This window comes from Macaca thibetana, chromosome 4 (assembly GCF_024542745.1).
Source record: "Macaca thibetana thibetana isolate TM-01 chromosome 4, ASM2454274v1, whole genome shotgun sequence".
Lineage (NCBI taxonomy): Eukaryota > Metazoa > Chordata > Mammalia > Primates > Cercopithecidae > Macaca > Macaca thibetana.
In genome coordinates this window covers 82,761,481-82,789,452 of record NC_065581.1, presented here as the reverse complement: position 1 = coordinate 82,789,452, position 27,972 = coordinate 82,761,481, and the positions used below count along the sequence as shown (strand labels likewise).

The 27,972-nt window shown below is 41.6% G+C and overlaps 1 protein-coding gene across 6 annotated transcripts in view; it reads left to right on the top strand.

Annotated features, from left to right (window-relative positions):
• Positions 1–245: 245 nt before the first annotated feature.
• SYNCRIP (synaptotagmin binding cytoplasmic RNA interacting protein) overlaps positions 246–27,972 on the top strand; it is a 33,001-nt gene continuing 5,274 nt past the window's right edge. For 4 of the 6 annotated variants that reach the window (XM_050788144.1, XM_050788143.1, XM_050788142.1 and 1 more), the window contains exons 1-10: positions 246–782; positions 2,129–2,288; positions 3,018–3,136; positions 3,257–3,364; positions 6,498–6,611; positions 6,711–6,887; positions 20,249–20,384; positions 21,680–21,885; positions 24,947–25,096; positions 25,424–25,545. In XM_050788144.1, coding sequence (XP_050644101.1) covers positions 2,141–2,288; positions 3,018–3,136; positions 3,257–3,364; positions 6,498–6,611; positions 6,711–6,887; positions 20,249–20,384; positions 21,680–21,885; positions 24,947–25,096; positions 25,424–25,545 — 1,280 coding nt within the window. In that variant the 5' untranslated portion in view covers positions 246–782; positions 2,129–2,140. The remainder of the gene's footprint in view (positions 783–2,128; positions 2,289–3,017; positions 3,137–3,256; positions 3,365–6,497; positions 6,612–6,710; positions 6,888–20,248; positions 20,385–21,679; positions 21,886–24,946; positions 25,097–25,423; positions 25,546–27,972) is intronic. The other 2 variants (XM_050788147.1, XM_050788145.1) reach the window with 1 other exon arrangement.

Here is a 27,972-nt window from a genome sequence, read left to right as displayed (position 1 = left end):
GAGAACGAGTGGGACACGCTGAGCCAGCCCACCCCGCCTGGAGGGGAGCGGGAGGGGGAGTGTCGGGAGGGGAAGGGGCGGGCCTTTCATTCAGTCTCGGCCCCTCCGCCGCCGCCGCCGCCGGAGCGGAAGGGCGGGGTCTTGTGCCTCCCCCACCCCCCACCTAAGCGGTGAGGAGCGGTGAAGGCGGTGCGGCGTGGGGGGCGGAGCCCGCGGGCGCGCGTCCCGAGGCGTAGGCTACGTCGTCACGTCAGCGCGGGAGAGAGAAAGAGAGGAGCCGACTCGGCAGGGACTGGGGGACGGGGCCGAGAGTGCGAGCAAGCAAGGGAGGGAGTGAGGGAGCGTGCAAGCCAGAAGGGGAAAGGCGGCCACTCGTGCCTGAGCGACCGCAGAGGGGAGTGGGAGCGGTGGGGGAAAGGAACGGGGGGCGGGAATAAGACAGGCTGAGAGAAGGCGGACAGAGGCTTAGTGGTGGTGGTGGTAGTGGGAGAAGGAGGAGCTGGAGGAGGGCAGGGGCTGAGGGAGTGAGTGAGTGAAGCGGACGCGCGAGAGAGGGGAGGGAAGGGAAGGGAAAGGAAGGGGGGTCACGCGGGGGCGCGCGCGCGCACCGGGAGCGCGCTCGGAGGCGAGTGGAACTGGATCGGGTTTGCTGCCAGCGGCGTGAGCTTCGGCCGCCATTTTACAACAGCTCCACTCGCGCCGGACACAGGGAGCAGCGAGCACGCGTTTCCCGCAACCCGATACCATCGGACAGGATTCCTCCGTCTCAGCCCAACGGGGAGGTAACGACCGCCAGAACCCGGGTCTGGGAGGGGAGCTCCATGACATTGTGGAGTGAGCTGGGGGAGGGTGGCGCGGGGAGAAACCGGCTTTTCTGGAAAATGGATTCCAAGGGGGAGAAGAGCACGTTGACTGGGGCTGCCTGGGAGTAGGCCGCAGCCCGCGCCTCCACTTCCTCCTCTCCATGTGCTGCTGCCGTTGGGGCTTTGTCTGCGGCGCTCTGGGAGGAGGCGCCTCCACGGTCCCGTGGCCCGCACGGACCGCGAGCTGCTTCAGAGTTGGTGCTGTCGTGGCGGTCGCCGCGGCGCGGGAGTGGGCGGAGAGGAGTGGGTCTCGTCCCGCAGCCGTGCGGCGAGCTTGGGCGGTGCTCACAGTCCCGCGGGCGTTGGGCTGTTCGCGGAACGCCCTCACGCTGCTGGGTTGCCGGGCTGGCGCCGCAGTCACTGCACGGAGGGGTAAGGGGTGGGGACCTGCACCGCGCGCCACGGGTCACGTCTCGGCCGGGCGGGCGGCCGGGGGTCGCCGGCGCCCGGGGAGCGCCCGGGGCGGAGAGCCATGTGTCACGGCGGAGACGGCAGCGCTGGGGGGCGGGGAGAGCCTGTGGCCTGGCGCCGCCACTGCCTCGGTGTTTAGGGGCGAGATTGTGCTGCTGCAGCTTTCTGGGGGCTCCGACCGCGGCTTCGGGTTGATGTTGGGAACCAGTGATGGTCGTCTTGGTTTGGGATTCGTTGGGTTTCCGTTGAAGGAAGTTGTAGGACATTGGAAGGCGCAGAGCACGTGTTTCTAATGGGCTCCTGGCGGCCGCAGTGGTGAGACTGCCGCTCTCGGTGCGGAGTCAGGGGCGGGCTTTGGGGTGCGGGGTTGAAGGGTGGAGAAATTGGGTGGTGGGAAGGTGGCTTGTATGAGCGCTTTGTTCTTCGCTGGCTGTTGTTACCGATCTATAAGCGGCAGGCGGGAAAAGCGCGCACTTTGGGGGTTTATCTTTGAGAGAGACGAGCCCAGTTTTGCTTTCTCCACACACACCTCATTTTCCGAACGGGCACAGCTGCATGTGACAAGCTGGCTCGTACCCGTGCTGATTGGGCTGTATTTGTAATATGGTTTTTCCTAGGGAGTGTTAGCAGGTGAGTCAGGGGAGGTGCTAAGGAAGAATATAGTGAATCGGTCCTTCTGTGCCCTGTGCTCCAAATCTGGCTTGTCAGGCGATAGTGACTGTAAGGCTTTTTTTAAAGGGAGGCACAGGCTAGCTGGTGAAGTCAATGGTAGAGAAAGTAAAGATGGGGCTCTCATATTGTCTTCTATTCTTTTTGAAGATCCTAGTTTAATTTTGCTTATTGCGTTTGAACAGATCTCTGGAAACATGGCTACAGAACATGTTAATGGAAATGGTACTGAAGAGCCCATGGATACTACTTCTGCAGTTATCCATTCAGAAAATTTTCAGACATTGCTTGATGCTGGTTTACCACAGAAAGTTGCTGAAAAACTAGATGAAATTTACGTTGCAGGTAAGAACTAACACTTGCAAAATTACATTATGAAATTTTTCTATTGGATTTCTGGCTTTGAGCTAAAATAGCAACTTTTTGTGGTTTCCAATAAGTGTGGGAACTGGAGTTTTGCTTGTTGTGATAGCTGGTTAATTTAAGTTTGAAGTAGAGGTTAAGATGTATAGAGGGAGGGAAGAAGAGAAGGTTAGGAGCTAAACGCTGGCTTGCATGCTGGCCTGATGGATAAGTAAGTATATGATAGTAGCAACAGCTGCTAATGTTGGGAACAGGCCATGTGACTTTTTTGAGTATTTTTATAGTAGGATTCTTCTTAAATAACTTGGTAACTGTAGACTCGTTTTCTTGTCTTTTTGGTGCGGCTGTTAACTTTTTCTGGTGATATTTGAAATGAGTAGAGGTTGAGTTGTCATGCTTGGTACTTTGTTGGTTGATTCTAGGTTTTGTAAGCCTGTATACTGTAGACATACTGTAGTGCTCAGAGCTATCAGACTTTGGAGATAAAAGATGTAAAAGAAATTAGCTCATTATTACAAGTGTGGTTGGCAGGGCCTATTTAGTTCAGGATGCAGTTCAGAGTGGCTGAAGTGTGTTTTTTTTTTTTTTCAGATATGAATAAGGGGAGTAGAAGAATTGTAAAGGCACACATGTACCTGTATTGCCAACATAGTCTTCTCAAAAAAATCTTTTCTAAAAATATTAAAAGCTGATAACCTTTATTTTTTCCAGGGCTAGTTGCACATAGTGATTTAGATGAAAGAGCTATTGAAGCTTTAAAAGAATTCAATGAAGACGGTGCATTGGCAGTTCTTCAACAGTTTAAAGACAGTGATCTCTCTCATGTTCAGGTAATGTTAATGTCAGTGTGAAAAGAATTAAAAAATTTGAGTAGTTTTGATACTGTCTGCTAAATTTTATTAGACTCAGATATGGTTATTGTTAAATATTAATGGAACATTTTTTTGCAGAACAAAAGTGCCTTTTTATGTGGAGTCATGAAGACTTATAGGCAGAGAGAAAAACAAGGGACCAAAGTAGCAGACTCTAGTAAAGGACCAGATGAGGCAAAAATTAAGGTATGTCTTTCTATACTCCCTTTAGTTTTAAAGTTTTTTTAACTTTTCTAATTTTGGTAAATATTCCTTGGGTATGAAATGGATGTATGTTAGATGTTGAGATAATTCATCAATCTCTCCTAATTCCTGTTTTTTTTCCCCATTTCTTTTAACTATTTGTTTCTAAAGCAATTTGCTGTGAAGTTTATCATGTTATCCAGCTACTGATGTTTAAATCTTCTATTGGTAGTTCCGATAAAAGATTAAAAGAAATACACTCATCATACCTCTAGATTATTTTTTGAAAAGCTGGAAAGCCAGCTTACTGATAGTTGAATACTGGTGGAGAATGTACACTTGGCAACTGTTTTTCTTAGGAGTCTCAAACCCCAGTGAATTTAGAATGTTAACCCTGCTGCCCTCCACTTCCGTCAGTATGGATTATTAGATTGTTTCTCAAAGCAGCTTTAACAGTAAGATTGTTTAGTGTGTATATGTAAATGAGAAACTGAGGCTAGGAAGGGAAGGCTCTTTTTTTTGGTTTAAGATTATACTGAATGGCTTCAAATTCAGCTCAGTTTTGATCTTTATATTGGTGAGTTTTCTTATTTATAGACAATGTGGTGATCATATTACTTTTTAATCTGGTGTGCTTTGTAGTGTGCCAGTGCTGTTGAGCCAAGCATATGGTTTAAGAAAATCAGTTAAGGGTATAGGCCTTGAGCATTGTTGTATTGGTGTGGACACAGGGAAAGCCTGGAATATGGAAAAGGTTGGTATATGGATTTAGCTGTTTAAAGATAGCCATGAATTTGAGGCTTTCACAGATCTAGCTGTGAGTGAATTGAGTTTTATCTGTAAATCTAGTTTTTCCATAAAAGTGGTGTATAGTTGTCTCGATTGTAATTCAGTTGTAATTAAGTCTGCATTTGTGAGCTAGATAGAACTTAATAATTTTTAAACTTTCAGTTTGTGACTTTCAGTTTATTTTGGAAAGGGATGGCTTAATTTTTTTTTTTTTTTTTTTTTTGGTGGGGAGACAGTCTCACTCTGTCGCCCAGGCTGGAGTGCAGTGGTGTGATCTTGGCTCACTGCAACCTCCACCTTGCGGGTTCAATCAATTCTCCTGCCTCAGCCTCCTGAGTAGCTGGGAATACAGGCTGACACCACCAGACCCAGCTAATTTTTGTATTTTTAGCAGAGATGAGGTTTCAGCATGTTGGCCAGGATGGTCTCGATCTCTTGACCTCATGACCCACCCTCCTCAGCCTCACAGAGTCCTGAGATTACAGGTGTGAGCCACCACACCCGTCCGCTTAAATTTTTAATGAGACCTAAGTTGTGGTAAGATGGCATAGAGACATTTTTAGAGGAAGTCTGACAGAGGGAATAAGTTTTTCCTTTCTGTTTTTATGGATTGACAAAAAGTGTTATTTGGGTCATAACGATTAAGGTTAAAAAACTCCTTTATAGCACAGGGATTACATGTGAGAAAATGGAAAGATGAGCTATTACTGATTTAGTTCATGTTATAGTCATAGATGTGAGCAAGTTTATGAATGTTTTTATGAATTACATTATTTTTCATAAACATTTAGTGTCCTTTGAGTTAGAAGTTTTAAAAGTCTGTCCAGTAATTTTCAGAGACTGAGGTGACTCTAAATAATAGCATTTTGGTACATTTTGTCAGATGGCTAGGGTTAGTCTGTTTTTATTTCAGAATGTACTAGCTAATGGAATTGGTTTTGTTTGGGAAACCACTTTTGTGCTTCGTGGTTGAGACAGTGGAGAAGGGGAATAATTTGACTTTTTTCCTTCAGATAATGGAGGACTATGCTTCTTTTTTTGTTTGTTTTTTGTTTTCTGTTTTTTGTGATGGAGTCTCGCTTTGTCACCCAGGCTGGAGTGCAGTGACGCTGTCTTGGCTCACTGTAACCTCTGCCCCTCCAGGTTTAAGCAGTTCTCTGCCTCAGCCTCTGGAGTAGCTGGGATTACAGGTGCGTGCCACCACGCCGGGCTAATTATTTGTATTTTTAGTGGAGACGGGGTTTCACCATCTTGGCCAGCCTGGTTTTGAACTCCTGACCTTGTGATCCACCCGCCTCGGCCTCCCAAAGTGTTGGAATTACAGGTGTGAGCCACCACACCCAGCCTATACTTCTTTCTATACTTTGCCTAGAATAGGAATAAATTCTTAATGCTTTGAGTAAATATGAGTTGTGTAAATTTTAACAGTACTTTTTGGGAATTAAAATGTAGAGGTTATGTAATGTTGCAGTCTCATAAAGTTTTAAAAGTCATTTTGGCTGTTACTTTTTCTGAATGACCCATGCTATCCCATGAAATATGGCACATAAATGTCAAATAATAATAGGAGATTTTTTTCGCTGTAGCTCCCAAGTTTCTAGACTTGGTTGGGGAAGTGTAATTTCTTCTGAGGTTGGCACAATGCCCAGAATGGCGTATAACCAGAGTGGGGTTATACGGAATTTATTGGGTAAAAGATCCAGACTTGAAAGATACTCAACCAAATTAGGTACAATCATTTTTTAAGGTGGTGTTAACAGAGTAATACATTCTGTCTTGAAAGTTGCTAATGGATTGATCTTTTTGTTGTCCATTAAGCACACTATTCAATTAAGTAGAGACTAGAAAGTAATTTGATGTAATCCCAGCACTTTGGGAGGCCGAGACGGGCGGATCACGAGGTCAGGAGATTGAGACCATCCTGGCTAACACGGTGAAACCCCGTCTCTACTAAAAAATACAGAAAACTAGCCGGGCGCGGTGGCGGGCGCCTGTAGTCCCAACTACTCGGGAGGCTGAGGCAGGAGAATGGCGTGAACCTGGGAGGCGGAGCTTGCAGTGAGCTGAGATCTGGCCACTGCACTCCAGCCTGGGCGACAGAGCGAGACTCCGTCTCAAAAAAAAAAAAAAAAAAAGTAAGTTGAACAAGACCCTGGAATTTTGGTAATAATTTAGAAGTATAACAAGTATACATTAAGGGGAAATTTTGAAACAGATATCACAAACTTGTTTATGAGGGAACATGCCAAGATAATTGGAAAGATTTGAGCAAGGTGGATGTTAACTGCTAAACGTATGGGTGTGGTCTAGTGAATTAAATGTATTAATGACGTTTGAACTTTTCAAGGCACTCTTGGAAAGAACAGGCTACACACTTGATGTGACCACTGGACAGAGGAAGTATGGGGGACCACCTCCAGATTCCGTTTATTCAGGTCAGCAGCCTTCTGTTGGCACTGAGGTAAAGCAACTAAAAACTTGTACCTTTTGTAGTGAAAGCACAGGTATCTGGTTTCCTAAAGCAATTCTCCATGGTTTTTACTTAATATTTAATTTGCAGATATTTGTGGGAAAGATCCCAAGAGATCTATTTGAGGATGAACTTGTTCCTTTATTTGAGAAAGCTGGACCTATATGGGATCTTCGTCTAATGATGGATCCACTCACTGGTCTCAATAGAGGTTATGCGTTTGTCACTTTCTGTACAAAAGAAGCAGCTCAGGAGGCTGTTAAACTGGTAAGTTGTCCTTTTTTTCCCTTCTGTTTTCATGTTCACTGTCTTTAATATCAAGTTTTTTTCTTATTGTGCCTAAGAGTTACCAAACATTTTTTGAAGTACTGATTTAGGCAGATGTTTTTTTTCTTTTTTTTCCATATCACTGTGCAAGCATTGTAGTGATACTCTTTGCATGTATAGTTGATAGGATTCCACATCTAAAAGGCAGCATGGTAGAATTCCTAGCAGTTGGTTCTTAGAAACATCTGGCTTAGTGATGTTTTTTGTCTGTTTAAATTTATAGGGATGTGAAAAGATTTAAGAAAAGTAACTGTGGTAAGGGCTCTCATACTTCCTGGCCGTACCTGAGCCATCCCTTTTTCTAAAATAATTCACAAAAGACATTGTGATACATTTCTAGTTGATGAAACAAAAGATTTTATGGTGAGTGGCAATATTTGATTTAAAAATACCAGATGTTAGGTAAGGACCTGGTAATTTTTCCAGCTTTTTAAAAAAGGAAATCTTCTCTTCTCTTCTCTTCTCTTCTGACCGAGTTTCTCTCTTTTTGCCCAGACTGAAGTGGTGTGATTTCGGCTCACTGCAGCCTCCACCCCTTAGGTTCAAGTGATTTTCATGCCTCAGCCTCCCGAGTAGCTGGGATTATAGGCACCTGGCGCTATGTCCAGCTAATTTTTGTATTTTTAGTACAGATGGGGTTTCGCCATGTTGGCCAGGCTGGTCTAGAACTCCTGACCTCAGGTGATCCACTTGCCTCGGCCTCCCAAAGTGCTGGGATTATAGGCACGAGCCACCACACCCGGCCAGAAAGAGATTTTAATATTTTAAATTACAGTTTATATAACTCCTTTAAACTAGCTTTATTAAGTTCTGTGACTGAAGTGATTCTGCATTTTATAGTTGAAGAGTTGGGGCCTAATTTAAACCCATAGAATGTATCAAGCAATACACCTGGGGAGAACTTTTGTACAGGATAGCTCACTGTGGCACGTTTGTTAAATTTGCTTTATCTGGCTTGTATATCCTGTGGGTAATTCCAGACAAACTTAAAAAATCTTCAGACTGATTTTTTTTCCCCTCCCTCCTGAGTTTTCCCCCTTCCCTTACCGTGAGGTCTATCACTTTTAAGCAAGCCTTAAAGAGAAAAATAAAACTCGTAAGTCTTCTTTTCTTTTTTTTTGGGAGATAGAATCTCATTCTGTCACCTAGGCAGGAGTGCAGTGGTGTGATCTTGGCTCACTGCAATCTCCGCCTCCCAGGTTCAAGCAATTCTCGTACCTCAGCCTCTCCGGTAGCTGGGGTTACAGGCATGCACCACCACACCTGGCTAAATTTTGTATTTTTGGTAGAGACAAGGTTTCAACATGTTGGCCAGGCTGGTCATGAACTCCTGACCTCAGATGATCTGCTTGCCTCAGTCCCGCAAAGTGCTGGAATTGCAGACGTGTGCCACTGCATCCGGCCAAGTCTTCCTTTTCTGTATTGCGTGAATACCTCCAACTGGTTTGCATAATTGAGTATGATGGAAGTTTAACAGTAAAAAAGTATGCTACTTGAAAGAATATAAGTCTTTACAAAGAGAATTTGGGAATTTAGATATTTCTTTTCAAATCATGTCAGATTTTTCCCTTAAAAGAGTGCTTTCTATTTTAGAGGGAATTCAGATTTACTGGTAACCTTTGAGTTGTCAAAATTTTAGTTTCAGCAGTTGAATTTGAGGGGCATTTCGAGCTCTAGAAAGAGGTACCTTAGAAATCTTTTAGTTTTTATTATTTGTTTTTTGAGACAAAGTCTCTGTCACCCAGGCTGGAGTGTGGTGGGCACGATCTTGCCTCACTGCAACATCTGCCTCCTGGGCTCAAGCAATTCTCCTGCTGCAGCTGCAGCCACCGAGTAGCTGGGAAAACAGGCGCGTACCACCACGCCAGGCTAATTTTTGTATATCTAGTAAAGACAGGGTTATGTTGGCCAGGCCAGTCTCAAACTCCTGACCTCAAGTGATCTGCCCGTCTTGATCTCCCAAAGTGCTGGGAGGACAGACATGAGCCACTGTGGCTGGCAGGTTGGTCTTGAACTCGTGGCCTCAAGCCATCCTCCTACTTCACCTTCCCAAAGTACAAGGATTACTGGCATGAGCCACCTTGCCTGGCCCAAAATCCTTTAATCTCGTATAAAAGAATAGAATATTTTTGCCAAGTAGCAATAAAGTAGCAGTAAGTGAAAATACAGAATGATCTAGTAAGCAATGAGGTATCTGAACTACAGAAAGTTAATACAGTGGGCCCTCTGTACCATGAGTCCTGCCTTAACAGTTTCAGCTAGCTGAGGATTGAAGATACTCCAAAAAAACCCAATAAAAAAATAGCAATACACCAGTGTGTGAGAGAATGTTCATGGGTTATATGCAAACACTATGCTATTTAAGAGAGTTGAGGATTCATGGATTTTGGTATGGGTTCCTGGAACCAGTCCCCTATATGTACTGAGGGACCACTGCAGAATTTAGCTAGTGGTATCAGATCCATTTTTTAACATTTTGAAAAAGAATCATTAAACTGACATTGTAGGTTACTTAATTGTTGCCATCAAAATATACCAGTTATGGTAGGTGACCACTGTAACTTATTTATAGATGTTTTCCAGAAACCTTACAGTAAAGATACATCATTAGAGGAAGATAGTTTATAACCCATTAGTAACACAGTGATTTTGAGTGCCAGTAGACGCTTGGAAATGTTTCCATTTGTACAGTTGCCTTGTTTAATAAATAAATTCCAAAATTGCATTGCTGTAGGCTGCTTAGAATATAGTCTTATTAATATAGTTTTTAAATGTAATGGAGAAACTTCTGTAGATAATCAGGCGTTCTTTTCGACTGACCTAGGAATTAACTCTTGTCCTAAAACTTTCTACGTTTCTTTCTGTGTTTCTCTGTCCTGATCCGAGTCCTTTTCTGGGGTCATAATTTTTTGGTACTACCTGATTAATAGGAGACTTTGCATTTTGTTGCCTTTTAAAAGATACTTCTGGCAGGGTGTGGTTGCTCACATCTGTAGTCCCAGCACTTTGGGAGGCTGAAGTGGAAGGATTGATTGAAACCAACCTGGGAAACATAGACCCCCATCTGTACCAAAAAGGTAACAGATTAGCCAGGCATGGTGGCGTGCACCTGTGGTCCCAGGAGGTCAAGGATGCAATGACCTGTGATCATGCCACCGCACTCCAGCCTGGGCAACAGAGACCCTGTCTGAAAAAACCAAAAAGGGGGAAAAAAATATTTCCAATGGTAGCTATTGATATACAGCCACTAGGATATATTGGTCATATCATCATTTGCTTTTTTTGACTTTTCAGTACATTTTTTTGAAACGGAGTCTCCCTCTGTTGCCCAGGCTGGAGTGCAGTGGTGTGATCTTGATTCTCTGCAACCTCTGCCTCCTGGGTTCAAGTGATACTCCTGCCTCAGCCCCCTGAGTAGCTGGGATTACAGGTGCGTGCCACCATGCCTAGCTAATTTTTGTATCTTTAGTAGAGATGGGGTTTCACCATGTTGGCCAGGCTGGTCTCAAACTCCTGACCTCAGACTCGGCCTCCCAAAGTGCTGGGAGTACAGGTGTGAGCCACCACACCCAGCCTACTTTTAAGTAAATGGTTTATTTAATTTAATTTAATTAATTTATTTGTTTGTTTATTTATTTATTTGAGAGGGAGTCTCTGTTGCCCAGGCTGGAGTGCAATGGCACGATCTTGGCTCACTACAAGCTCCGCCTCCCAGGTTCACACCATTCTCCTGCCTCAGCCTCCTGAGTAGCTGGGAGTACAGGCACCCACCACCATGCCCAGCTAATTTTTTTTGTATTTTTTTTTAGTAGAGACGGGGTTTCACCCTGTAATCCAGGATAGTCTCGATCTCCTGACCTCATGATCCACCCGCCTCAGCCTCCCAAAGTGCTAGGATTACAGGCGTGAGCCATTGCGCCCAGCCTTAACTAAATTTTTAATTATTATTATTATTTTTGGAGGCTGTGTGTCACTCTGTTGCCCTTGCTGGGGTGCAGTGTCATGATCAAAGCTTACTAACCTTGAACTCCTGGGCTTATGTGATCTTCCTGCCTCAGCTTCCTAAGCAGCTGGGACTACGAGGGCACCACCATGCTAGGTTAATTTTTAAACTTGTAGAGGTGTTGTCTCACTATGTTGTCCAAGCTAATCTTGAACTCTTGGCCTCAAGCAGTCTTCCTGCCTTGGCTTCCCAAATTGCTGGGATTATAGGGGTGAGCCACTGTGTCTGGCCATTGTCTGCTTTTTTTAAAAGGATGCTTTACTGTGGATAGGATCTGGTGGATTTGCTTTAGCACAACAAAGAACTAGATTTTAGAGAAAGTGAAGTAATTGAAACATTGTAGAGAAAATATAAATCCCAAGTTGTTTTGGATACACTTTGTATTCATTTGTGGATGTGAATACCCCTTTCCTAAGTATATTCTTCAAGGGCGCATACTTTGGAAACTATCTCTACTGTGTTACCTTTTGAGAGATTCTACTTGTTACAATTCTGTCCAAAGTGAATTTTTAATTGAAGTGCCATTCTAGTTATATATAACTAAATGCTGGGAAAGTGCCTCGTGCCTCCTTTGCATTATTTATAGATCAGACAAGATTGAAGCACCTCTGTCTGGAGGAATATCTTAGGTTGAGATAGTTTTAGGTATTTGGCATTGTTTTTTTAATACTGATACAGCAATGATTAGTTTCTCTAGGTTAAATAGTATTGTAGACTTTATATTTGTATGTGGACTTACAAAAATGGGTTAATTGATGTTAACAGTTGAAGAAGCATGAAGTTAATTAAAAGCAACTGCAAGTTTCTTAAATGACCCTGATTCTAGCCAACATCTACCTTTATTTTGAGGAATGAAAAAAATCCATTTGCAAATGATGATAATCTAGCTAGGGAAGTAAGATCTAAACTTGTGAAAAGGTGATTAATAGCTACTACTCGAGTGCTTGTTAAGGGTCAGGAGCTTTGCTAGATGCTATGTTATTACCTTTAAATTCTGCCTCAACAACCCTTTCTGCCAGGTTGTGGAAATAGACTTGCCTGAGACGATTCAGCTAAACATCCCAGCCCTAGTTTCATGCCGGGTTTCTTTAACTGAGGTCCCTATTGTTAGACATAACAATTTAAGGCAACTCTACAATTTACGTCACCAGGTAGCCTGATAACTTTAAATTATGCAGTGGTTTAGGTAGTGTTAAAGAGTTAAGTAGGTTCCATCTGTTGCCAAAATATTTTGGCATCTGACACTTTTTATCGTCTTCACTGCTACTACCCTAGTCTAAGGTACCATTTGTACCACTCAGACTACTGAAGAAACCTAGCTAGTCTCACTGCCTTCTGTTGCCCTTTATATTTGGCAACATCGATTAGATTACAGCATTCCTATGCTGAAAAATGACTTATAGACAAGACCCTATTCAGATAAGTTCCTTCTTCTTTTCCCCGCTCTTCCTTTTAATTACCCTTTTAGCCATGCTTCTTAGTCTTTTTTCTTTCAAATAAGCCATGGTGTTTTTTGTTGTTGTTGCTGTTTTTTTGTTTTTTTTTCCTTCTTTTTTTTTGAGATGGAGTCTTGCTTAGTCACCCAGGCTGGAGTGCAGTGGCACGATCTTGGGTCACTGCAGGCTCCGCCTCCCGGGTTCACGCCATTCTCCTGCCTCAGCCTCCCAAGTAGCTGGGACTACAGGCGCCTGCCACTACGCCCGGCTATTTTTTTTTTTTTTTTTTTTGTATTTTTAGTAGAGACCGGGTTTCACCCTGTTAGCCAGGATGGTCTTGATCTCCTGACCTCGTGATCCGCCCATCTCGGCCTCCCAAAGTGCTGGGATTACAGGCGTGAGCCACTGCGCCTGGCCGGTTTTTTTTTTTTGTTTTTTTTGTTTTTTTTTGGTGAGACAGAGTCACACTCTGTCACCCAGGCTGGAGGGCAGTGGTGCGATCACAGCTCACTGCAACCTCTGCCTCCTGGGTTCAGGCAGTTCTGCCTCAGCCACCGAGTTGCTGGGATTACAGGTGTGCACCACCATGCCTGGCTAATTTTTGTATTTTTAGTAGAGATGGGGTTTTGCCATGTTGGCCACACTGGTCTCGAACTCCTGAGCTCAACAGATTTGCCCACCTCAGCCTCCCAAATTACTGGGATTACAGGCATGAGCCACCGTGCCCAGCCAAGCCATGGCCATTATCGTTTTAAGGCTGCCTTCTGCTGTTCTGCTTTTCGTAGCGGTTGAAAGCAGCCCGTTTATGACTGATGCTTTCTTTTCAGGTAAGGTGACATTGAGCACCTTACCACCAGTTGCCCCCATGACAGTATTCTAAGAATGGTAAATTAGATTTTGCTTGGATGAGCTTGTAATTATTTTTTGACTTTGTAAATTATTTACATGTCTTTTCCCATTAGAATATATATATTTTTTCTCTCTCCCTAACATTTAGAACTGTGCCCCAATATATAGTAGGTGCTCGATAAATAACCTGACTAGCTGACCACTGCTCTCTGATATTCCTGTGTAACTAACTCATGGACCATTTGCTGCTTTAATAGCCTCCATTTACAATTCTGTGCTACTAGCTGCCCTATGATTAGGGTGAATTAATAGGTGGTGATGCTTTCTTCCCTTACTCACCTAGGGGATGTTTGGAAATAGACATGTTGATTTAAAGACCATGGAGAAGGGCAGGCAGGTGTGTTTGTGTATTTGTGTGGTATGTTGCTGGAATTGGAGCCCAAGGGTAGTGATGCTGCAATTCAATGACAATCTTAAATAATGGAAATATCCTGATGAGATACTAAATGTCTGTGTACAAACATTGGAATAGATGAGATCTGTTTGCACATAACAAGTTATTTTATTTTATTTTATTTTTTTTGAGACGGAGTCTCGCTCTGTCGCCTAGGCTGGAGTGCGGCAGTGGCACAATCTCAGCTCACTGCAAGCTCCGCCTCTCAGGTTTACGCCATTCTCCTGCTTCAGTCTCCTGAGTAGCTGGGACTACAGGTGCCTGGCTAATTTTTTTGTATTTTTAGTAGAGACGGGGTTTCACCGTGTTAGCCAGTATGGTCTTGATCTCCTGACCTTGTGATCCTCCCGTCTCAGCCTCCCAAAGTGCTGGGATTACAGGCGTGAGCCACTGTGCCCAGCCCACAAGTTATTATTTTGATAGCTCTGATGGTTTTAGTCACCAGATTGGTTGTGTATACAGTCATGATGTGTGTACAACCCCTTTTTTTTTTTTTTTTTTTTTGAGACAAATCCTCACTCTGTCACCAAGGCTGGAGCGCAGTGGCGCTGTTTCAGCTCACTGCAACCTCTGCCTCCTGGGTTCAGGAGATTCTCCTGCCTCCGCCTCCTGAGTAGCTGGGACTACAGGAGCCGCCACCATGCCTGGCTAATTTTGTTTTGTTTTGATATGGAATCTCGCCCTGTTGCCCAGGCTGGAGTGCAGGTGAGTGCCACCATGCCCAGCTGATTTTTGTATTTTTAATAGAGATGGGGTTTCACCATATTGGCCAGGCTGGTCTCCAACTCCTAACCTTGTGATCCTCGGCCTCCCAAAATACTGGGATTACAGGCATGAGCCACTACACCTGGCCTTTTTTTTTTTTGTATTTTTAGTATGTTGACCAGGCTGATCTCAAACTCCCAACCTCCAGTGATCCATTTGACTCGGCCTCATGTACAGCCATTTTGATGAATGTAGTTGACAAGATAGGTTCAGAGATATTTTAATAATAATTTAGCAAATAGTGTGTTTAGCATGAAAACTTTTTCTGCAGATAGGTTCTTAAGAGAGTTTATAGAACACGAAAGACTGCTGTTAACAGTGGAAGCAAATGGTGCAAAGGGTAAAGGAAGGATGAAGGGAGACTGGGTTAGGTTGTTGGAGAAGGCTTTGCAATAGAGGTTTGAGCAGCACAGTGAAGAGAAAAGGTGGATCTAGTTGAGGCAGTGTTTTGTGGAAATAAAACTTGTAATAAAGTCAGTGCCAGGCCGGGCGTGGTGGCTCACGCCTGTAATCCCAGCACTTTGGGAGGCCGAGGTGGGCGGATCACAAGGTCAGGAGATCGAGACCATGGTGAAACCCCGTCTCTACTAAAAATAGAAAAAATTAGCCGGGCGCAGGGGCGGGCGCCTGTAGTCCCAGCTACTCGGGAGGCTGAGGCAGGAGAATGGCGTGAACCCGGGAGGCGGAGCTTGCAGTGAGCCGAGATTGCGCCACTGCACTCCAGCCTGGGCGACAGAGCGAGACTCCGTCTCAAAAAAAAAAAAAAATAAAAAATAAAGTCAGTGCCAGCAGTTAGTTCATACTAAGCTGCATAGCACCCCTCACCCCCTTTTTGAGCCCTGGTGTGGGTGGCATGATGTAAATGGCTGAATAATAAAGATTATTTGAATAAAGAGAACAAAGGCCAGGAGGAGGGTGGCAGCAAGAGAAAGGAGAAAGGTGGGAGATTTTGGAAAGAGAAAGGCTATAGTGGTATGCTCTAGGTTGTATTCTAGTTTTTATCAACAATTGAAAGTGTAGTTGGACTGCTTATGATATGTTTGGTAACTTGAATCTGCATGCAGTAATTAATGCCTTGGATGATGGTCAGGATCTGAAAAAATCTTGATAGCCTGAAAAAGAAACTTAGTATCTATCAAGATGGAATTGACTAAAGTCAAGTATTTACACTAGTTTAACAAGTAAGCTGTGATGTCAGTAATGTGTGGTTGCCAAATAAGCTAGGGTAACAGACAATATGTAAGAGTGGTATGGTGTCTAGAAGTGGAAAATTAGTAATAAGCTCCAGTTTATTCTAGAGTCCTGTTTCAGCCTGCACTGACAATATTGTGTTAGAGTGTCACTCTATAGTGACACTTGTCAGTATTTCTTGGAGGTATCAGGGAAGCAATGATTAGCCAAGCATAGGGAACAACTGAGTCATGTGCATGTGTGCCAGGTATATGAAATGCTGTCATTTGGGGGAAATAAATAGGTTTATTTAAGGAAGTAGATTTTGGCTCATTGTGAAGAAGGCTTTATAATTAAGAAATCTTTAGGCTGGGTACGGTGGATCATGCCTGTGATCCCAGCTCCCAGCATTTTGGGAGGCTGAGGCGGGCGGATCACCCGAGGTCAGGAGTTCGAGACCAGCCTGGCCAATGTTGTGAAACCCTGTCTCTACTGAAAATACAAAAATTAGCAGGGTGTGGTGGCGCACGCCTGTGGTCCCAGCTGTTAGGGAGGCTGAGGCAGGAGAATCACTTGAACCGGGGAGGTGGAGGCCGCAGTGAGCTGAAATCGCGTCAGTGCACTCCATCCTGGGTGTCAGAGCGAGGCTCAGTCTCAAAAAAAAAAAAAATCTTTAATGTGGATGGCTTTGGAGGTAGTGACTTTGCTGAGAAGAGTTAGGACTAAGCAGCCTCTTCTGGATCAGATTCCAAATTTGACATTGCTGAATTTCTGAGAATTTGGTGATTACGAAGGAAGGACTTAAAAGTGATTTAAAATTTTGAGCCTTGATGACAGGGATGTTCCAGACTGTACTACTGTTTTGGTGTTCTTAAAAACTGAAGCCTCACATTGATTCATGATCATAATTAATCTTCATTTTCTGTTTGCTTCATCTCACTGTGGTATTGAGCTTGAAAGCTAGATTTTCACAATTAACTTAAGATCCAGGGCCAACCTTTCTAGAGTAGGAAAGATGAGACTTTTTTTTTTTTCTGTGCTCATGTTTTTATACCACTGTAGTGACCTGATACATTTACCTCTTGAATTAGGGTTTACTAGTATTAAATTAGAATCTCTTATTCACATTTGTTTTTTGTATTGCCCCCTTCACCATCTAACTCACTGTTACCCATCTTGCTGGGATAAGTGGTTTTTTTTGTTTTTGTTTTTGTTTTTAGGGTGATAGAGTGTCATTAGCGTAAGAAAGGTTAAGCAATTCAAGTATATGTACAAAAAAAGCATGCGGAATCCATAGATGGGGCGTTGCTTTAGGAAATGTTAATTTCTAGGTCCTACTTCTGTTATAGTTGGACAATATACCCATAGAGTCTCCTTACTTTGTTCGTTTAATGACTTACTTTCATTGGAGAGCCAATTTACTCTCTGTGTTACCTATAATAGTATAATTGTTCCAAGTTTTTTTTTTTTTTTTTTTTTTTTTTGTAGAGACGGAGTCTTGCTCTGTCGCCCAGGCTGGAGTGCAGTGGCACGATCTCCTGTCGCCCAGGTTCAAGCGATTCTCCTGCCTCAGCCTCCCGAGTAGCTGGGATTACAGGTGCCTGCCACCACTCCCGGCTAATTTCTTCTGTATTTTAGTAGAGACGGGGTTTCACTGTGTTGCCCAGGCTGATCTTGAACTACTGAGCTTGGGCAGTTTGCCTGCCTTGGCCTCCCAAAAGTGCTAGGAGTACAGGCATGAGCCACCATGCCCGGCCCAAGTTTTTTTAATTGAAAAAATGGGGGTAGGGAGGAATCAGCAGTTTATTTTATAAATCCTGCTAAATCTTTGTGTTATTTATGTTGTTCAGAGACCATATCCATCCTTTGTACTTTCTACCTACCATGCCTTGGCTAACTTGATTAGCATCAGGGTTAGTGATGATGGGTAGGAAAGAAAAAAATGGTCTTTCTGTAGATAATAATGGAAACGGTCATTAATAATTTGAAGCAACATTGTTAATGTTGATGGTTAATGGAAGTGTTGCCTATGTTACAGATTAGCTGTCTTCTCTATATTTCTTTGATGGTTGCCTTGATGGAATGTTTCCATTGTCTTTTGTTTTGCCTTTGCCTCCTAGATTTCTTACAAGGATTTTGGTTCCTCTTAATGGTGTATTTTCTTGGTAGAACTAAGAATTCAAGTTTTTGTTGGAAGTTTTTTAGTATTAGGTATTTTCTTATAGTTAATAGCTCCTGTTTTTAGAGCGTTTGGAAAATACCAGTTCCTCCCTCATTATACCAAAATCCGTCATCCCCAGAATTACTCCTGTTTTCGCCTTTACACACTTGGTATTTCTTTCCACCTTTTCCTGATATTTTAATTGTTTTTGTTAATTACTAGAATTAGTGATTGGATGACCAATTTGAAAACCACTGATTTGTTGTTAAGGCTGGCTGCTTGATGTTAAATTATAAGAATCTAGGGAATGCACATATTTTAAAGTAATTTATTGTGTTCTTAGTTTAATTTTATTTGTAAAATAAGGCATTATAATCTACTTGTCCGTAATTCTCTGCAATGATGGATTCAACCATAGCTCTGCTACATTCAGGTAACATATTTCGGCGTTAAAAGATTATTAGTCTGATGGAAGAGAAAGACATGAATGCTATGTGAGAAAACAAGTATGTGGCAGGAGTTTTCAACCTCAGCACTGCTGATCTTTTAGACTAGATAATTATTTGTGACAGCCTGTCTTCTGAGTTGTAAGATGTTTATCAGCATCCTTCTGTCTACCCACTAGATACCAGCAGCAAGTCCCCGCATCTTTCCAAGTTGTGACAATCAAGAATGTCAAATGACTTCTGGGGGGGCAAAATCACTTCTGTTGAGAACTGTTGGTCTGTGTTAACATGGAGGAGTATTTTGTTGACCCTTTTAGGATTTATGGATTGAAGTATTGGGTGGTTGAACTCAATTTACAAGTATCCAGAGGAGTTTGTGTGGTAAAAGTTTCAGGGAAGGAAGGCAATATCTTCAGAGCCATAGAAGTATAAAAACTGCATGTGGCTTGGCGTGGTGGGTCACACCTGTAATCCCAGCACTTTGGGAGGCCGATGCGGGTGGATCACAAGATCAGGAGTTCAGAGACCAGCCTGGCCAACATGGTAAAACCTTGTCTCTACTAAAAATACAAAAAATAGCTGGGTGTGGTGGCAAGTGCCTGTAATCCCAGCTATACTCGGGAGGCAGAGGGAGGAGAATTGCTTGAACCCAGAAGGCAGAGGTTGCAGTGAGCCAAGATAGTGCCACTGCACTCCAGGCTGGGCGGCAGAGCAAGACTCTGTCTCGGGAAACACACACACAAAAAAACCCCGCGTGTTTAAAAGTTAATATAAAAAGGTATTTGAGAGAGAAAGGAGAAGTAACAGGAGTCATCTTTCTAATTTTTTTAACCTTGTGCCTCTGGCATAAATGTAGAGAAATGGAGATAAACCTGGGATCAGGATGGCCACGCACTTGAATAGCCTGTACAGAATAGTGGGGTAGAAAACAATACATTTTTCTGAACTAGAGGTATGGTGTTTGAACCTTATTAAATTTTGACAAGATGGAGAAAGGGACAGGGAGGACTCAACTTTCTGAATTACATGTTTTCTTCTGTTATACCTGCTGTACCTAGCAAGAATGGGCATAATAGAAGAATGGTTTCTTTTGCTATAAGGTGGTTCTATAAAGTTGTATGGAAATTGATGTTGGTTCTTTAGTTTGTGTAGCTCCACATGTAGAATAGATTTTGAGGTTAGGTGTGGTAGGATTAATCAATAATTTTTGCCGCTGCTGCCACCATTATTAGTAACATAAATTTTGAGGTGGTAATTTTAACCCGTATAATCCACTTTTCTAGATTACTTGGATACTTTTGAACTTGGGTTTGTAAATAATACTAATTGGTTGATTTGTCATTTTAACACATTGCTTTTTGCCTCTGCTTTATGGTAATCTGGGATATGGTTACTTGAAAATTAAATTCACTTTTTACTGTCATTTTAAAGTTGTTTCTATATCCTTTTGCTGTGACCAATCTACTTTTCTTTCTCCTTCATAACTTTGTTATATGCATAATGAAAATGAAATGGGGAAAAAGTACAGTTGGATTCAGAAATAAAGCTGTCTTTTTAGACTTAAATATTTGAAGCCCGAAATTTCTTATTGCAACTTTTGATAAGAGGAAGGGAAGATGGAAAAATAGATTTAGGTGCTGGTTAACAGAAAGGCAGAGATCTTGCTGATCTTGGGATCAGTTTTCCTTGTGTGAGAGTAACTGGTTGACGGGATGAATTTAAGTAAAAGTTAAGTTTTTGAGGAACTGGCACTTTTTGAATTTAAATAAGCTGCTGCAGATCTTATTTCTAATTAATCAAGTAAAGGATTTAATAACCTTTTATTTGCATTAAATTGGTTCATAAACTTGTCCAATGGGTCTTGTTAATATAATCTGTTTCTCATAATTCCTTTGTATGGGAATTAAGGTAAACTAGTTTTTAAAGGATGATTTGCTCTTGTGTATCTTTTACAATAAACTCTTCTAGTTGTATATTGTAAGTAATTTAAAACATGATGCACTTTTTATCTTTTCAGTATAATAATCATGAAATTCGTTCTGGAAAACACATTGGTGTCTGCATCTCGGTTGCCAACAATAGGCTTTTTGTGGGCTCTATTCCTAAGAGTAAAACCAAGGAACAGATTCTTGAAGAATTTAGCAAAGTAACAGGTAAGTTGGATTTATTTGGAATGAGGTGCAGCTTTTAATAATGAAGCTAATAGCATATTTCTGTGTGTTAGGCATTGTTCTAAATACAATTATTGACTCATCAAATCCTCACTACAACTTTTTAAAATGTAGGTAACCCCATTTTTCAGATTAGAAAAACAGGCATTCGGGGATTTTGGAAATAACTCGCCAAATGTTATACAAGTTAGTAGAGAATACAGCTAGGATTTGAATTCATTCTGCAAAATCATTGTTCTTTCCATGTTTTGGAAGATGGTATTTCTTTGTGTGTTCTTTCTCTAGGTGTTAGTTGATGTTCTTAGTGGAATTGTGTGAATAATGATTGATTTTCTTCAAATTACAGGAATAATAAGTATTGCCATAGCAGAGTTGTTTTTTTGAGACAGTCTTGCTTTGTCGCCCAGGCTGGAGTGTGGTGGTGTGATCTTGGCTCCCTGAAGCCTCTACCTCCCAGGTTCAAGCAGTTCTCCTGCGTCAGCCTCCTGAGTAGCTGGGATTACAGGCACGCACCACCACACCTGGCTGATTTTTGTATTTTTTGTAGAGGTGGGGTTTCACCATATTGGCCAGGCTGGTCTTGAACTCCTGACCTCCAGTGATCTGCTCACCTCGGCCCCCCAGAGTGTTGCGATTACAGGCGTGAGCCACCGCACCTGGCCCATAAACAGAGTTTATATATTGTCAACATGATAAAAATTTTTTTGAACTGTAAAATGTCTTTTATAACAACTTTTAAATGACAGGTTGCTTTTATTAGAAAATATTTTGGTCTGCCAGCAGGGTCTAACAAATTATCAGCCTGTTATCAACCTTCAGGACACTGGAAATTTTTATGCAGTACTTATAACTTCTATTTTATTTGAAATAAAGCCATTGATATCTAAGACCAGCAAAGTGCCATTAAAAAGAATTTAAGTGTTTGCATAATAAAAAAAATAGCCATGTTTGATCTATACTGCTGTTTTCTTACAACAGTTATATGAAGATTTTTTATCTGCCGCTCTGATTTAATTAGTGAAAGCAAAAACAGTCCTTAGGTCTAATTAAAAGAACAAATGTTCTTTTCTGGAGATTTCTGTGTTAAAAAAAATCGGAAACAGATTAGGAAAATAATCTGGACCTAGTTTTTGATAGTCTTTTATAAAGCTGTCTAGTGAAGAAAAGAGATGACTTTTCATTTTGATATTTAAGTAGTATATTAGATAAATCCTTTGATCCAGTTATATTTGCTAGTTATTTTGTCTAATTTCCCTGGAATGGTTGCTTACTTGCAGAGGGTCTTACAGACGTCATTTTATACCACCAACCGGATGACAAGAAAAAAAACAGAGGCTTTTGCTTTCTTGAATATGAAGATCACAAAACAGCTGCCCAGGCAAGGCGTAGGTTAATGAGTGGTAAAGTCAAGGTCTGGGGGAATGTTGGAACTGTTGAATGGGCTGATCCTATAGAAGATCCTGATCCTGAGGTTATGGCAAAGGTAATGATAGTCAAGTTAAAAATCTTTTTTGAGGGATTAATGGGAGAAGGGCCGGGGGGTTGGGGAAACATAAAATGAATTGTATACATTTTTTTATTTTTTGAGACAGTCTCTCTCTCGTTTCCCAGGCTGGAGTGCCATAGTGCCATCTTGGTTCACTGCAACCTCTGCCTCCCGGGTTCAAGTGATTCTCCTGCCTCCCAAGTAGCTGGGATTACAGGCGCCCGGTACCACACCTGGCTAATTTTTGTTATTTTTAGTAGAGCTGGGGTTTCACCATGTTGGTCAGGCTGGCCTCGAACTCCTGAGCTTGGGATCCACCCACCTCAGCCTCCCAAAGTGCTGGGATTACAGGCGTGAGGCTACTGTGCCTGGCCCTGTACACATTTTTTTAAACCATATTTTTGGAGTTGGGAGAAATGTTCTTTACTAAGGGACTAGGCAGTGCACACTGGAAATACCATGTGCCTACAAAGTGAAAACAGAAATTGATTCGTGGATACTTAGCCATAATTGTATAGCCATCACAATCTTATAATGAAGTAGCCTACATGCTGTAGACAGTTCACTTCCATTTTGTGTGTTTTTTAAGAGCAATTTGAGTTTTTGAGAATGGCACATTAGTTTACATGGTTTTGGGGTTAAAAATCTTACTCCTAAAAATAGTAAATTATACTGGCCCCAGCAGAGCTGCTTGCAGTTACATTTAGCCATTATTAGGTATCTTGGTTTCAGCAGTCAGTGGAGACATTCTATGAGAATAAACATTCCTTGAGTCAACACTTTATTACACATTAGTGCAGTAATTTGCAGTTATTGTTTCTGTCCTTTGTCCTCTTTTTTTCTTTTTTCGTAAGAGACAGGGTCTAGGTCTCTGGCCCAGGGCTAGAGTTCAGGGGCATGATCATAGCTCACTGTAGCCCCAGGCTCGAGATCTTCTCACCTCAGCCTCCCGAGTAGCTAGAACTACAGGTGTGTACCAACATACCTGGCTAATTTTTAAAAAAATTTTTTGTAGAGACAGTTAGTCTCCCTGTGCTGCCCAGGCCGGTCTTAAGAACTATTAGCCTGAAGCAATCCTGCTTCCCAAAATGCTGGGATTACAGGCATGAGCCACCATGCCCCAGTTAACCTTTGTCTTTTAAGAATTCTCCCTTTATTTTTTAGAGGTTAGGTGTCAGATACCACTAGTTCAGTTAAATTGAGGGTAATGTGAATTGCCAGGGAACTATAAATATTTTTGAAGGATAAGTGTTCTTAGAGAAAAGAAAATAGTTAGGATTCTTTTTTCCTCTGGCCTGTGAAGTCTCACTGGGTTAGCACTTTAGATTAACACATTCAGATGGCATTCAAGTATTTTAGGAGGAAGTGATAATGTTAGTGAAAAGATTAAATTTTGTAATTGTACTTTGGGAAGCTTTCAGGATTGAGAGAACAGTTTATCTTATTTTGAACATTCCTTCCCCCTTTAAGATTTCAAAAGCAAGTTCTAATTAGTTTTGATCACTTGTGTTAAGTGCTAAACATTCAATAGCTCTCTTAGAGGGCATGGTATTTACTTTGTTAGGAAAAGATTATCTTTTTTTAATTGCAAAATGATTAATTAATAATTATTACTGATGTAGCCTGTAGTTTACATTTTCTTTTTCATAGACTTCATTAGAGCAGTTTTAGTTTTAGGTTTATAGCAGAAAGCACAGAATTTCCATATGACTTCTGCCCCCTACACAGGCACAGCCTTCCTCACTGCTAGTATCCTGCACTGGAATAGTATGTTTTTTAAAATTGATGGACATAGATTGATCACCCAAAGTCTATAGAGTACATGAGGTCTCACTCCAGATGTATGTTCTGTGGGTTTGGAGAAATGTATAACCGTGTTTCCATCATAGTATTATACAGAATAGTTTCACTGCCCTAAAATTCCTCTGTCCTGTGCTTAGTCATCCCTCCCCATTCAACCACTGTCAGTCACTGTCTCCCTAGTTTTGCCTTCTCAGAATGTTACATAGTTGGACCATACATTATGTAACCTTCACATTGTCTTCTTTCTCTTAGTAATACATATATAAAGTTCTTCTGTGTCATTTTGTGGCTTTTTACTTACTTCTTTATATCAGTTATCATATTCCTTCTGTACGTGCCACAATTGTCCATTCCCCCACTTAAGGACATCTTGGTTTCTTCCAATTTTTGGAAAATTTTTTTTTTCTCTTTTGAGACAGAGTCTCTCTCTGTCACCCAGGCTGGAGTGCAGTGGCACGATCTCAGCTTACTGCAACCTCTGCTTCCTGGGTTAAAGCATTTCTTATGCTTCAGCCTCCCGAATAGCTGGAACTATAGGCACGTGCCTTCGCACCCAACAAATTTTTGTATTTTTGTAGAGACAGGGTTTCACTATGTTGGTCAGGCTGGTCTCGAGCTCCTGACCTCAGGTGATCCACCCGCCTCAGCCTCCCAAACTGCTGGGATTACAGGCAGGAGCCACTGCATCTGGCAAATTTTTGGCAATTACAAATAAAGCTTACTGTAAACATCCCTGTGTAAGTTTTTGTGTGCATGTAAGTTTTCAACTCTGGGTAAATAAGGAGCAGGATTGCTGGGTCATATGAAAGTGTGTGTTTAGTTTTGTAAGAAATCGCCAAACTGTCTTTCAAAAGGGCTATACCATTTTGCATTCCCACCAGCAGTGAATGAGAGTTTCTGTTGCTCTACATTCTTACCTGCATTTATAGTGTGTTGGATTTTGGCCATACTAATAGTTTCAACTTGCAGTTCCCGAATGACAGATTATATTGAGCATCTTCATGAGATTCTTTGCCATCTGTGTATCTTTTTTTGCAAAGCATCTATTTCAGGTCTTTCAACATGATCTAGCAATTCTGCTCCTTGATATTTACCCAAGGAGTTGAAAACTTTTTTTTTTTTTTTTGGTATTCTGACGTTCTTCTAATGGATTGTGATTTAAGTTAACTTTGTGTAGGGTAGGGTGGTAGGGTGGTGGCATCTTAGAAATTGAACTCTTTGGAAATAATACGGGGTTTTTTTTTCTTCCCCCTAGGTAAAAGTGCTGTTTGTACGCAACCTTGCCAATACTGTAACAGAAGAGATTTTAGAAAAGGCATTTAGTCAGTTTGGGAAACTGGAACGAGTGAAGAAGTTAAAAGATTATGCATTCATTCATTTTGATGAACGAGATGGTGCTGTCAAGGTAAATATGGTGGAATTATAGGCATCTAAATCAGACTAACAACTTCTAGTCATCTTAGAATCTTAAAATAGTTTTACAAATTGGAGGAAACTTGGAAGTCCATGGAATCCACTCAAACTAAAACCTTTTGGTTTTAGTGAGCTTGGCAGTTTTCTAAGTAAAAATGAAAAATAGTTGAAGATCTGCATCTTTATATAAAATTATCTGACTGTCTACAGGGGGCTTTCTGTTGTCCTTCCCGCATTAATGATAATTGATTTTCTAGCTTTAAATGAATCATAATTGTCTGGAAGTCCTATTTTTATATTGACTATTTAATTTTTTAAGGCTATGGAAGAAATGAATGGCAAAGACTTGGAGGGAGAAAATATTGAAATTGTTTTTGCCAAGCCACCAGATCAGAAAAGGAAAGAAAGAAAAGCTCAGAGGCAAGCAGCAAAAAATCAAATGTGAGTGAAATTTGTATACTTAAAAATTGTATAAATTTTAATATTGTTACACTAATTGGAAAATAACAGGTGTTGATCAGACTTGTTAAACAAATGCATAATATCCCTTTAAAGAAGACTTGAACGCTTTGAGTCATAGGGAAACACCAATGATCTAAAAAAGTATTTATTGAACTCTTACTATTGACCATATTTGTGAAAATAATCAGAATTGTAAATAAGTGGAATTTTGGTAAATTGGCAAAATGAAAAATCTGTGTAGCATTTTTTTGTTTTGTTTTGGGAGACAGAGTCTCGTTTTGTCGCTAAGGCTAGAGTGCAGTGGCACTCTTTCAGCTCACTGCAACCTCCACCTCCTGGGTTCATGGGATTCTCCTGCCTCAGCCTCCTGAATAGCTGGGTTACAGGCATGCGCCACCATGCCTGGTAATTTTTGTATTTTTTTTTTAGTAGAGGTTATGTTTCATCATATTGACCAGGCTGGTCTTGAACTCCTGACCTCAGGTGATCCGCCCGCCTCTGCCTCCCAAAGTGCTGGGATTACTGAGCCACGACGCCCGGCCTATCTAGCATATTTTCTACGTATTTTATAGAATGTTCTCTTGAAAATGTCTTAAATATTAGCCGTCCAAACATCTTCATATGTTTGGTTAAAGGGTAGAGAGTTTTTTCTCTGAGAGGTAGGAAATACTAAATCTCTATTCATGATAGACTGTTTCTTCACCAGTAGTGCCCGTTGCCACCCCCAAAATTTCATGTGCCATGGATGGATTTTGAAAATGGAATGAGTATTAAAATTATAACAGTGTGATAAGAAAACAAGTAGATGTGCAATGAGTTATACTAATTAGGGAGACCTTTTTAGAGAATCTGTAAATAGGTATTTGCTTAAGACTGAAGGAAACAGTTGGGTAAGAATTGAAGTTAGCTCCTAAAAAGTTAGTCATTGATTTCCTAGAAGAGGGGTAATTGTTGTCGAATGTGAGAACAATAATCACTGTTAATACTATTCAAGGTTAATTTTCTGTTGATTGCCCTGTTTGGGATTCAAAAGGAGAGGATGCTTCTACATATTTCTGTTACTTCTTAATCAGGGAATTGATCAAGTTCTAGTTTCTGCAGTTAATTGTGCAGTTGGACAAGTTGGCAAGCTCTGAGCCTCAATTTCTTCAATTCTAAAATGGGATCAGACTTAATTATGTAATAGCTCTTGTACTGTGATTATCCAAGTGACCCATGCTTGTTCTGGGACCAAAGAAAATATATTTTGTAGGTTTGATGATAGTGTAAAAGAAGGAAGACTACAAAAGGGTTAGTTTTTTTTTTTTTTTTTTTTTTGAGACGGAGTCTCGCTCTGTCGCCCAGGCTGGAGTGCAGTGGCGCAATCTCGGCTCACTGCAAGCTCCGCCTCCCGGGTTCACGCCATTCTCCTGCCTCAGCCTCCCGAGTAGCTGGGACTACAGGCGCCCGCCCCTGCGCCCGGCTAATTTTTTCTATTTTTAGTAGAGACGGGGTTTCACCATGGTCTCGATCTCCTGACCTTGTGATCCGCCCACCTCGGCCTCCCAAAGTGCTGGGATTACAGGCGTGAGCCACCATGCCCGGCCAAAAGGGTTAGTTTTAATGCTCCATATTGCAAACTCCTGGATATACTAAAGGCAGTGTAAAATAACTTCTTTATATTTCTTTCAGAAGACAATATATGGTTAATTTATTAAAGCAGCAGAATGTAAATACAGGAGATTATATTAGATAATGTGATTAGAGCAGTTAAATTTGTTACTTGATAGAGGGTGATGCTAAATAGAAGGTGGAGGATGTCTGTTAATATTTGAAAAGGAGTACACATAAAAGGGATGATTGCATGTTACTTTTGTACTTTAACTTGCTACAGGCCTTTTTTTTTTTTTTTTAAGTTTAAGCACATATTCCTACATAATTCTCATTGTATTCCAATGAGTTAGGTACTGTCTCCCTTAGTTTGAAATGAGGAAACTGAGGCTCAGAAGTCAACTTGCTTGAGGTCATTCACATAGTAAGTAGTGGAGTTGGATTTGAATTAAGGTAGTCTAGTCTCCCATAATTTTCAACTCTTAACCACTGTACCAGGATTTCTCATCTCTGTCCTACTAACGTTTTGGGCTGGATAATTCTTGGTCTTGGGGCCGTCCTGTGCATTGTAGGACTTGTAGCACCATCCTTGGCCTCTTCCTGCTAGATGCCAGTAGCACCCCAGTTATGACACTCTAAGATGTCCCTCTGGAAAGAGGTGGTGGCAAAATTATCCCTGGTGAGAACTATTTAGAAACAGAAAAGGATGATCTTTCAATCATTTCCTTAAAACAATAAGCCAGCAGAGCACATAAAAGGTCTAAGGACCTTGTGAACCAGAATAACATTTATGTCAGTCAGTTGGAACAGGGGCCT